The sequence below is a fragment of the Hevea brasiliensis genome, chromosome 1 (genome assembly GCF_030052815.1).
Source record: "Hevea brasiliensis isolate MT/VB/25A 57/8 chromosome 1, ASM3005281v1, whole genome shotgun sequence".
Taxonomy (NCBI): Eukaryota; Viridiplantae; Streptophyta; class Magnoliopsida; order Malpighiales; family Euphorbiaceae; genus Hevea; species Hevea brasiliensis.
In genome coordinates, this window is record NC_079493.1 from 124,098,202 (window position 1) to 124,109,954 (window position 11,753).

At 36.5% G+C, this 11,753-nt stretch overlaps 1 protein-coding gene and 1 long non-coding RNA gene across 17 annotated transcripts; one reads left to right on the forward strand and one right to left on the reverse strand.

Annotated features, from left to right (window-relative positions):
* Positions 1 to 225: 225 nt before the first annotated feature.
* Positions 226 to 2,022, reverse strand: LOC110669462 (protein ELF4-LIKE 4). Of its 2 annotated transcripts, none has more exons than XM_058151067.1 (3): positions 1,505 to 2,022; positions 1,244 to 1,388; positions 226 to 819 (listed from the first exon to the last, which is right to left on the reverse strand). In XM_058151067.1, the coding sequence occupies exon 3, from the start codon at positions 779 to 781 to the stop codon at positions 437 to 439; it is 345 nt and encodes a 114-aa protein (XP_058007050.1). In that variant the 5' UTR covers positions 782 to 819; positions 1,244 to 1,388; positions 1,505 to 2,022; the 3' UTR covers positions 226 to 436. The 2 variants fall into 2 exon arrangements, with proteins under 2 accessions (XP_058007050.1, XP_021686834.2); XM_021831142.2 differs by having other exon boundaries at positions 226 to 839.
* A 38-nt stretch (positions 2,023 to 2,060) lies between these two features.
* Positions 2,061 to 10,409, forward strand: LOC110669463 (uncharacterized). Of its 15 annotated transcripts, none has more exons than XR_009150525.1 (13): positions 2,061 to 2,575; positions 2,663 to 3,224; positions 3,333 to 3,395; positions 3,499 to 3,702; positions 4,540 to 5,110; positions 5,230 to 5,632; positions 5,734 to 5,941; positions 6,089 to 6,573; positions 6,704 to 7,098; positions 8,333 to 8,686; positions 8,795 to 8,931; positions 9,172 to 9,377; positions 9,849 to 10,409. It is a non-coding gene; the product is annotated as an uncharacterized LOC110669463 (long non-coding RNA). The 15 variants fall into 15 exon arrangements; XR_009150530.1 differs by having other exon boundaries at positions 6,704 to 7,051; XR_009150524.1 differs by having other exon boundaries at positions 2,063 to 2,575; positions 6,704 to 8,686; positions 9,172 to 9,223; positions 9,303 to 9,377.
* The last annotated feature ends 1,344 nt before the right edge of the window (positions 10,410 to 11,753 follow it).

The following is an 11,753-nucleotide window of genomic DNA, read 5'->3' on the forward strand; positions in this document are numbered from 1 at the left end:
TAAATGTTTCAGATTTTCTCTATAATGATGGTAACTGATAAAGCTTCAGCGAGTCGAACAATTTATAAAGATCACACAAAATAAAGATGACAAAACCTAATTACAACACATCCATTAACAAGTAAAGGATATCAGGAAAGAAATATCAGACGTAAAAATTAATAAATAAAATCCAATAACAGAAAAAGAAATGGAAGAAAAAATCAATGCAATCAGACCTAAATATAGAAAAAAAAGGGTAATATTTGATTCAAAAAGACAACAGAGTTGTACAAATTTGTTAAATTGTCATCCCAGTGGATATGGTGAAAATTATACTGAAGCTTAAAGCTTCAAACCACATCGCTCATCAAGTTCTTTTTCTTCAATATTTAATACTCTTCTTATTGTACCACGAAGAAATTACAGAATTTGTATGAAAACTTGGTTGGATCAATTACCCGTATCTAATCCTCTTTTGATTTCCCTTTCCACTGGACCTCAAAATCTCACTCGATTCCTCTTCTGATGAAGCTTCTATTGACCTGGTGAAATTGCTGGAAAGATCGGCATAAAGATCAACAACCCTTCTGATGTTATTGTTTAATTCTCTAATCAACCCCACATTTCGAGTCAAGTTATCAGGAATCTTGGATTCATGATTTTGGTTTATTTCATTGATCAGCAACCTGTTTTGATCTAGAATGTCCTGGACTTGCATAAAACTCTTTTGAACTGTTTGCAAAACCTTGCTATCTACTTGGGTTCCATTGCTTATGCCAGAAAATAAATCACCTTCCATTTCAGCTTCACTTCAATCAATTAAACCCAATCCTTTTCCTGCACCAAAAACAATTGGTCTATAGACCAAATAAAAAGAAAATGGAGAATAAAAACAGTAGAAGCTTTACTTAATTTGAACTTTCATGCGTCCCATTATTTTATCTTATCTCTCTGCGATTTACATTAGAAAAATGTGGCTCAAAAAAGCTAAGGAATCACTTAGCCAATGTTTGGCAAGAAAGAAAGTAGAGAAAGAAAAATTAACATTTCAAACATAAAACATAAAGATAGTATTCAAAACCATCTGTTTAGAGAGTCTAATCCAACAGCCAGACTTGGTTGGGTGGGTGTTTTCCATCCATTTTCTTAACAAACAAACAGAGGGTCGAAGACAATTTATTAATCAGAGACAGAACGAAAGCATCCAGATTGCTTTATGACATTTAAAAAAAAAAATAAAGAAAGAAAGAGAAAAGCATACCCCTTTTCACATAGGAAGGAACCTTTTTCCAAAAAAATTCAATCCAAGTTAAAGATTTTAGTGGAGAATAGCACCCAGTCTGAAATATCCCAAAAACCAGTCGGTCAATCACAGAACCGAGACGGAAAGTCTTCCCACCAGAACACTACAAAAACATCACTAAGGGTTAAAATAAATTCTGAAGACAGAAGAAAATGAATCAAATTGGCAAAAAAATATGACAAAAAAAAAATCAACAAATTTCCTTATCTTTCACATTACCTCATGTTTGAGAGAAGCACGAAATTATAATTCCACTATGGAAATTAGAACACAACCCACGAACTCAAAACACTCCATACTCGAGAAAGGCAAGAAACTTGGCCAAAAAAAGGAGAGACAGAGAGAAGGGCAAAACTAAGTCTTGAACATGAAGTCAAACAAGACGGAACAAGCCATAAAAGTCAAAAAAAAAAAAAAAAAGGAAAATCTCTCATCCAGTCACCTTTATAGCAGTTCTCATTGCCTTACCTTGGAAAAAAAAACAAACCAATATTTTTAGCAGGAAAAGGACAGACAAGAGAGAAAAAAAAAATCAAAATTTCTGGAGAAAACAGGAAAATTTTATCCAGTAAAGGAGTTGGAGAGGTGGAGGGAACAGATGGAATGGAGCCTTCGTGTGAATTTGAAGAGAGGCCCTGAAATCATTAAAGGTTAATAGAGAGAGTTATATAAGATTTGACTGATAGGGAGAGGAGACTCAGTAGACAACACAAGATACAGCGTTTGTGTAGTTGTGCATTGTTTCTCTCTATCTCTCTCTCTACCTAAGACCTCTCATAGTTTACTTCGGCTGCCGTTTTGTTTAGTATGTGACGCACCGCGGCCTTTCTTTCGTGTGGATTGTCATGTCAATTAAAGCGTGCATTAATTTTAATCTTCTCCAAACGACGTCACATTAAACTCTTCTTTGCACACGTGTATCACAATTACTGTTGCTGCAGCCATTAAAAAAATATTCCCCAGAAAGCTCTCGAGAGAGTGGATTTTCCTGCCGGCCAAACACTCCCGCTGCTCCACCTGCCCCCATGGACACTCATTTCCTCAGCTATTGAGGAAATCTGTTCCCGCGGCACAATTGGCCCCTCACTTTCATCCCTCTAGTCTACCCTAACTACCACGCCTTCTGTCTCCCGCTAAGCCTCTCTCTGGTCCAAACCCATTTAGACCCACAGACCCAAAAATGGAGCGTTTTGATCATCTTAGGGATTCCTTTGTTGGCATATGTGACACTCCTTCCTCCGGCATTGGTCCTCTTCAGCATCGCACTCTTGAGCGCCTGGCCATCGTGAGGTGAGCTTTCCTTGTTCCTATGTTTCTATATAAGGTTTATCGTTGAAGAATAGAGGAAGGAAACATGATGTTTATTAATGGCTGCAGAACAAATGGAATAACACAAATCAACTTGCCGTGGAATTCGGCATAGAAGGGAACAACTTCTTTTATAGAGTGAGGAACCTTGAATGTCAACAATTGATTGTGAGACGACCGGTCATTGCGAAGACGAAAGAAGCTGACTGTGAAAGGAAGACTAAGAACAGTTTGATTGTAAATACCAATTTGATATATCTACCCCGTTATAAGAAGCATTTAGGTGTTCAACAAAGATTTGAGATTAACAAAGAAGAACGCAATTTTTTTTTTTTTTTTTTTTTTTTTGGGGCGGGGGGTGGGGAGGGGCTTGTGGCTTATCCTGGGAATGTAGAGGAAACTGTTGTAAGTGGAGATTATTTTTTTGAGTTAGAGCCTTTTAAAGGTGATGTACTTATTAAGGATTCTTAACCCTAGATGAAGGTTGTTTCTGATAAACTTGAAAAAGCCAATGACAGGTTAACTTTTGGGATTATGCTGATTATTTGATTACCGAAGGTCCTTTTTTGTCCCGGATATCAAATAGGTTCTTTGCTGTACCGGAACTTCACGGCACAGAGCTTGGAAAAGTGTAAGTTTGTAATAGCGTTTGACCATAAAGCATGTTTGAACTTTGTTGTATCTGTCGGTTATCTCTTATTGTTTTCATTGTAATGTTAATTGCACTTTGTATTTTTAGATATGTACTAGTTTGATAGATGCTGGCATTGTTGAGGAGTTTCATGCTAAAGTGAATGAGAAGGTGGTTTAGAAAAATTCCTCTCTGAAAAGAATGCTTCTACATGGTCCTGTACAGGGAGTCTATCAGTTTGCTTCATCAATTCTTAAGCATCTGCTTTTCACAGGTTCAACTGCTTACGCTTATTGAAGAAGTTTACTCCAAAGAATTTTGAGAACAAGCCTCTTGGGTGGACATGTTTTGAGAGAGAAAAATAGCGAAGTTTGGAAGAAGGTTTCAACAAACTGAGCAGTTTGTAGATCTTCCTGTTGACCATCAAATTTATGATATGATTGAAGCCAAAAGAACAGACGGGGCTACCGTTATTGAGGTGGGCACTGTTTCTTGTCACTGCATTGTCAATTATCTTCTTGTTGTTTCATATAAAATACATTTTTCTCAAAAAATATCTACATTACTTTAAATGAATGGTTTTTCTCGTCCTTGTTACTGAAAATATTTTCATTTTCCTTTTCACCACATTGAATTTAGCCCTTAGCTTTGAAGTGCTATACTTAGTTTGCATGTATGAAGTCATGGCTATGTCTTCCTATGCACTGACAACATTATTTTTGAATAAATTTCCCCAGCAGACACTCAACTTTGTTAATTGTTTCATTTCAGTCCTTATCTTTCATTTTTACTAGCAGTTACTCAGACCATAATCTAGTAAATTTTCTGGTGAAACTCTTATATGGCATGTCTTACAAGGCTTTAAATTATACAAAATTTTTCCTTGCTAGATCAATTTAAAAACCAAAGAAACAAATAAATTTTTATTTTCATGTTGCTTGTTACATTCACTAATCCTTATTTTTAGAACCCAAGACACATCATATAGGAGTTTTACCGGAAATTCTATCAAATTCTAGTCCGAGTGACTGCTAGTAAATAAAAAATAAAAGATGAGCGATTTTATTGAAACAAATTAAAGTACAATGACTGGAATGAAACAATTAGCACAGTTGAGTGACCGCGGGTAAAATTTATCCTATTATTTTTATCATTTTATCTGGTACTTGTTGCTATTGCAAGTTTTGAGTGCCGTTTTTACGCGTTAGTTGTATGGTATGGTATAGGGATCTGTTATACTTTTGTTTAACGGTAACTATGCAAATATCTTTTCTGGCTGTTAAATTTTTGTTACAGATAATGTTGATATGAACAGGTATGTTGGAGGCTTGGAATTGATAGGTAAAGAAACAATTCTCGGCTGTACAATTTGTTCTCTAGGTTTCGGATGCATGTGTAGGCAGAAAACCATACAAAACTGTAGCTTTTTGAGTTTGGATTTCTGATTCTAATCCCAAGGAGTCAAATGCATTTCTAGATAATTTGAAAAATGATCTTGGTGGAATAAACATTTCTACTTTGAATGTGGGCAATCTTGATGTTCCAGACAGATCAACTGTGGCCTTTCTAGAGTGCAGTCCTTCAACTTCTGAAGTTGATTTTGCTACCACCGGAAAACAAAATAGCGGGGAGATAAATGCTGAACTATGTCAAGGCTTCCCTGAGGATGGTCCTTTTGACCATGAGCTCTTCTGTCATGACAAGGTGCCAGAGTTTCTCTATGAGCCAATGGATATTGCTTCTAATGCAAAACTTAATTTAGTGAATACAAAAATGGAGATCAATTCTGCTTCATCATAAACAGCTTTGTTGAAGCTACCTGATTCATATCTGCCTTAACTACTGATAATGCCTTGAGGGAGCAGAGGATACTTGAGATGTTGCAGGTGCTCGCTTTCATTCACTTTATTGAAGGCTTGCCAAGAAATCAACTCTTTTTTTTTCTGTATTTTCTTTTCTAAAAAAGCTGTTTTTTTTTTTTTTTTGGGGTGGGTGGTGGGGGAAGGGAATCTGTAGGATCATAAATTCCTTATAACAATAGAGCATAAATGTCTCTTGTGAGTCTTGGGCATCAAAGGACAAGCACACAGCAACGGACAGGAAGACTACTTTCTGGATACTAAACAAGCTTCAACGACGACATTGCAGATGTGTGCATTAAAGCTTCCTGCTGTCAGAAACTGTACCAGCGGGATCCTATTGTACTTGTTCTGCATCCGTGCATTCAAAGTTTTCCTCCTGAACTACCTGGTGAAATTCATGATAGGCCGATTTCCTCTCACGCAAAATTCACATTCAGGCTTCATCCAAGTTGAAGATCAGGGAATCAATTGCTATACTGAATGGTGTCATAAAAACTCAGATTCATGGGGGGTTCAGATGGACAGCTGTTAAAGCAGAAGCCATTGGTAAGGGTTCATTGGCAAAAATGGTTCATGCAAAACTGCTGCATAATTTTTTTATGAGGTTATCTGAATAGTTTTCCTCGATGGGATGATGTTTTTATTAGCTGGCCCACATGAGCTTTCTTACAATTGAAGCAGCTATGGATGCTATTCCAATTGAGCTATTTTTAAAGGTGGTGTGGACTAGTAAAAAATTTGATGATATGATTGCAAAGAGCAAGATGAGTTTGTGTACGTCCGATCTTCCTGTTGAAGAACACAAACAGCTGATGGAGACTGCCATTGATAATTGACATTTTGCAACAATTGAAGGTATAATTCTTGGTCACATTTGAATGATCTAATTGAGTACAAACATCAGTTCATGGAAAGCTAGGAAATTTACTTTCAGTTTTCATGGTTTAATTTCTCTCAATTATATCTTTTTATGAATTATACATGTAGCCACTTCTATCTCAGGTGCCTTTCTTCACGAATGCCTCTGGAAAACCCTAACTTAACCATTGGAGTGGGCTCACCGCGACAGCTTCAATACCCTCCCGCACCATTCACATCACAATAACGTATCCAATGAGCATGTTTTCAATAATTTTGAATTTAAATTAAACCAGTTAACGAAATAGCATATATAAGCATGTAAGCCCACTAAGCTAATATTAGATTGCAAAGCCTTTTAACGTCGCTTGAACTAAGCCAGTACTAAAAGTCTCACTTCTAAAACCCATACAACTAATTTAAAAATTTAAATTAGATTGTAACAATAACCAACGGAAACAAATTTACTCATTGTTTGAATTGGGAAGCAAACAAACAAGAAATTTATTTAATATGCAGTTGAATTTTAATAAATACCAATCAAGACCCGAGAGAGCAATCCAATTCACAACAAAGCGAACGAAGTTTCACTGGGCTGCAGCTGCCGGCTGTCAAAATGGCCAATATTGGTAGTTTCTCACGCCTCTCATTAGCTAATTCTATGGATTTTGCCACAAACTCTGCTGACCCTTTCAGCCTTTTTAGCTGCTTTCATTGCTACATGAAGACGACACAGTATTAATTATGCTGACATTGCAGATGGTTAATCGGCTTAAACGAGACGCGCAACGACACAAGGGCTAGCGGAATTTGTCCCTAAACCAAAGCCCATCTTTATCTCCATTCTTGTTAGCTGCTGGTAGCCTGCTATTGGTCCATTGCCTCATAGGCATCACTCTATCTTCGCGCTATCAGCACTGGCACCGCCTCCACCGACGCCACTGCCTAGAACCCACTTCAAGAAGTGATATTGAAATTCCATTAACGTTTAGAAAATATTTTAAGCTTCATCCTCAATCACATTTAGCAGCCTTCGTCACAGCTGAATGTTCCTGCAATCATGCCACGCCCCTCTCTGATTACGCTTCCCACGTACGATTCCAGTAGGTGAACTTCTTTTTGGTCTTCATGAATTGGGCATTCCATTGTTTTGGGTGAGTTGTGATTTGTGAGTTGTTTTGGGTCTTAGGTTACAATTTCAGTAGGTGAGCTTCTTCTGGGTCTTTGTGGGTCTCCAACGCCTTCTGGCTTTTAGTCTTGGTTTTTTCATTCAGACTTGTTTTGGTGGATGGAAGTTATTGTTTCTTTTTTTTTTTTCCTGTTCATTCAGATTTGTTCAAATTTGTTAGAAAATTTTAATGAACAATTGGTTCTATATTGTTTGATTTGATTGTTCAAATCACTTGATTACTGGGTTGCATTGGAATTGTTGGAATTTTATTTGCGTCTGATTGATTACTGGGTTGTACTGTTTTAGTGTTTTACTGTTGAAATTCCATGAGTTCTGTGTGCGTGTGTGGGCGAGTGGGTGGGGGGGGCGCGGCACGGACTGGGGCCTGAAATCATGGGATAGGCGCTGGAAGAACTGATGAATCAATCGAACTGAACCAGAATAAATCGGTTCTGTTTGATTGGGTTGCTTTTAAAGCACAATTCATTGGGTTGCTTTTAAAGCACAATTCGGTTTTCCCCGCATATTCCATGCTATATTAAATTTCCGCTCTTTGTTTTTTCCCCAATTGTTTTCCCAGGACTCGTGATTCCCGTCTCTTTTTACACCCATTCTCTGCAACATGGCTTCCATCCATTGTTTTGGGTGAGTTGTGATTTGTGAGTTGTTTTGGGTCTTAGGTTACAATTTCAGTAGGTGAGCTTATTCTGGGTCTTTGTGGGTCTCCAACGCCTTCTGGCTTTTAGTCTTGGTTTTTTCATTCAGACTTGTTTTGGTGGATGGAAGTTATTGTTTCTTTTTTTTTTTTTTCCTGTTCATTCAGATTTGTTCAAATTTGTTAGAAAATTTTAATGAACAATTGGTTCTATATCGTTTGATTTGATTGTTCAAATCACTTGATTACTGGGTTGCATTGGAATTGTTGGAATTGTATTTGTGTCCGATTGATTACTGGGTTGTACTGTTTTAGTGTTTTATTGTTGAAATTCCATGAGTTCTGTGTGCGTGTGTGGGTGAGTGGGTGGGGGGGCGCGGCACAGACTGGGGGCTGAAATCATGGGATAGGCGCTGGAAGAACTGATGAATCAATCAAACTGAACCAGAATAAATCGGTTCTGTTTGATTGGGTTGCTTTTAAAGCACAATTCGGTTTTCCCCGCTTATTCCATGCTATATTAAATTTCTGCTCTTTGTTTTTTCCCCAATTGTTTTCCCAGGGCTTATGATTCCCGTCTCTTTTTACACCCATTCTCTGCAACATGGCTTCCAATGACAATTATCCTGCTTACGAATCACCGTTGAAGAAATCAAAGATTAAGGATAGCATCCATGGTGAAGGGCCAGTTAGCCAACCAAAGATTGTGGGTAGCTCCGTTGCTGAACAGGTTGAATATAAGTTGAATATAAGGACAACAAAGAAGAAATCGACTGCAACATGGCTTTCTACGATCAGTATCAAAAGGAGGAAGATAATGACCCCAATGGTTAAGAATCACAGCGGCGGTCTCATGAAAAACAAGGACCATGTGAAATTATTAGACAAATACGATCGTCTTACTGAAGAAAGCGATGTAACTTAATAGTCTTTTTATGGATTTATTAGTGTTTCTCTTACAATTTTAAGTCTTTTATGGATTTATTAGTTTTTCTCTCATAAATTTATGGCAATCCGTCCGCAGGTTTTGATTTCTACCCTTTGCTTAGGCGGCCCAGATTAACTGGTCTTGCTTATCCCGTCAATCTGGATCTTGATACTCTCTTCTCTAACGGGTGCAAAGAGGCCCTTAAATATGTTATTGAAAATGAGAATGAAAAGGTAATTTATAGATTTTAAATTTCATGCCACAGTGATTGGAAAATCCAAATCACATGCATTTTATTGAACAATTGGTTGCAATTCATTAGAAATTATGGTATAAATTAATTGTTATTTCTTATTGCTATCACAGATTATATGAAATCGCAATATAAATTTTCATCTTTTTAATTGTATTTTGCCTCTTAATTTTTAAAAATTTTTTTTTTCTTATTGTTGACGTACTTTTCAATCATGTAGGGTGCAAATCTTAGCCTCCAGAGAATTGTCAACACAAATATGCATCCACCTGGTTTGTTTTACATAACCTTTGAAGCTCTAGACACTTTTATGGATGAAGTCAAAACTCATCAAACTAGGGTCTTTCGCAGCCCATGTACCCCTTCTAACGTTGAAGTGCAGCTTTTCAGGCTAAAAAAAGTAATCCAACCAGATGACAAATAGAGGTAATTTGTTGTTTCAGATTATATGTTTGACTCTCTTTTATGCTTTTCACATTGAATTTAGCCCTTAGCTCTGAAGTACCATACTTTGTTTGCATGCAAGAAGTCATAGCTATGTCTTCTTGTTGCGTAGACAACATTATTTTTATCATCTTGTCTGGTACTTGTTACTACTTTGAGTTTTAAGTGCGGTTTTGTGCATACTTTTATGGTATAGGGATATGTTATGGCTTTGTTTGATGGTATCTATGCAAATATCTTTTCTGACTGTTAAATTTTTGTTGCCGATAATGTTGATACGAAAACTTGTGTGAGAGGCTTGGAATTGAAAATTGACAAGTAAAGAAACAATTCTCGGTGAACAATTTGTTCTCTAGGTTTTGGATGCATGTGCAGGCAGAAAACCATAAAAAGTTGTAGCTTTTTGAGTTTGGATTTCTGATTCTAATCCCAAGGAGTCAAATGCATTTCTAGGTAAATAGAAAACTGATCTTGGTGGAATTGACATTTCTACTTTGAATGTGGGGAGTCATGATGTTCCAGACTGATCAACTGAGTCTTGTTAGAGTACAATCTTTCAACTTCTGAAGTTGATTTTTTGCTGCCACTGGAAAACAAAATAGTGGGTGGTAAATGCTAAACTATGTCAAGGCTCCCCTGAGGACGGTCCTCCTGACCATGAGCTCCTGTAATGACAAGGTGCCCGAGTTTCTCCATGATTTTGAGCACAAAAATGGTCATAAATTCTTCTTCATCAGAAACTGCTTTGTTGAAGCTACCTGATTCTGGATCATCTTATTCAAATCTGCCTTAACTACTGATGATGCCTTGAGGGAACAGAGGGTACATGAAAGGTTACAGGTGCTCTTTTTCATTCACTTTATTGAAGGCTTACCAAGAAATTAACTCATTTTTCTTTCTGTATTTTCTTTTCTGAAAAAGCTCCTTTTTTTTTTGGAAAAAAAAAAATCTGTAAGATGATTTATTCCTCAGAAAAGTAGAGCATAAACTGCTGCATAATTTTTTATGAGGTTACCTTAATAGTTTTCCTGGATGGGATGATGTTTTTATTAACTGGCCAATGTGAGCTTCTTACAACTGAAGCAGCTACGGAGGCTGTCCCAATTGAGCTATTTTTGAAGGTGGTGGGACTAGTAACAAATTTGATGATATGATTGCAAAAAGCAACAGGGCTTTGTTTCTATCTGATCTTCCTATTGAAGAATACAAACAGCTGATGGGTACTCGAGCAACTGGGAGACGGTCATTGACGATTGACATTTCGAATGATCTAATTGTGTATAGACATCAGTTCATGGAAAGCTAGGTAATTTACTAACAGTTTTAATGAATATATGGATCCACTTCTATCTCTGAGCTACCTTTTTAACCAGCTTAATACAACTTTCCTCTCTTCACAAGTACCTCTGGAAAAGCTTGACTTGACCATTGGAGTGGGGTAACCGCGACAGCTTCAGTGCCCTGTCTCACCATTCGCATCAAACCCATGTTTCCGATAACTTAAGAAATAAAATTAAACCGGTTAAACAAAATAGCATATGTAATCATGTGAACCGCTAACAAAGCCCATAAAAGTAAATAGAAAAATTTAATTAGATTTTAGCAATAACCAACAGAAACAAATTTAAACATTGTTGAGACATGAGAAAAAAACAAACAAGAAATTTATTTTTATTTGCAGTTGAATTTTTATAAATGCAAATCAAGACTCGAGAGAGTAGTGCAATTCACAACGCCGCAGATGCCCTGGTCAATGAGCTAAGATGCTGACGTCACGTCATTCATTTGCTGATTCTATGGATTTGGCTGCAAACTCTGCTGAGTTGAACCCAACCCACCAAAAATCGCTTTGCCCATTCAGCCTCTTTTGTTATTGCTACATTAAGACGGACACCGTGTTGGTTATGCTGATATTAATTGTATCTTGGTTTGTTCATTTAGATTTGTTATGCTGACATTAACTAAGTGTCTGATTAGCATTATGTTTGGAGGATCGAAATTACTTTTCTAAATAAAAATATCATTTTAGATATTATTTAAAAAAAATAATTTAAAAAATCTGTTTTGTTATTTTAGTGCTTTTATGATTAAAATTTATTAATTATTTTTTAATATTTTCTAACTAATATATTTAAAAATTAATTTTTTTAATAGTAATTTTAACAATAATGTCAAACTGGCCTTAAGTAGAAGAATAGATGCAACAGAGGAAAGGAGAGAGGAAAAGTAGAAGAACAAAGGAAAAAATAGAGATAAGAAGAAGAAATAATTCTGTTGTATTCATTCCATGAATGTAACAATACAATGTATCTTTTATTCATAATCTTTTCATACAATTTTCCCCTCATTCTGTGTTAA

What these genes read in the sequence shown, in the direction of transcription:
- LOC110669462 (XM_058151067.1), bottom strand. Translation starts at nt 781, where the DNA reads ATGGAAGGTGATTTATTTTCTGGCATAAGCAATGGAACCCAAGTAGAT.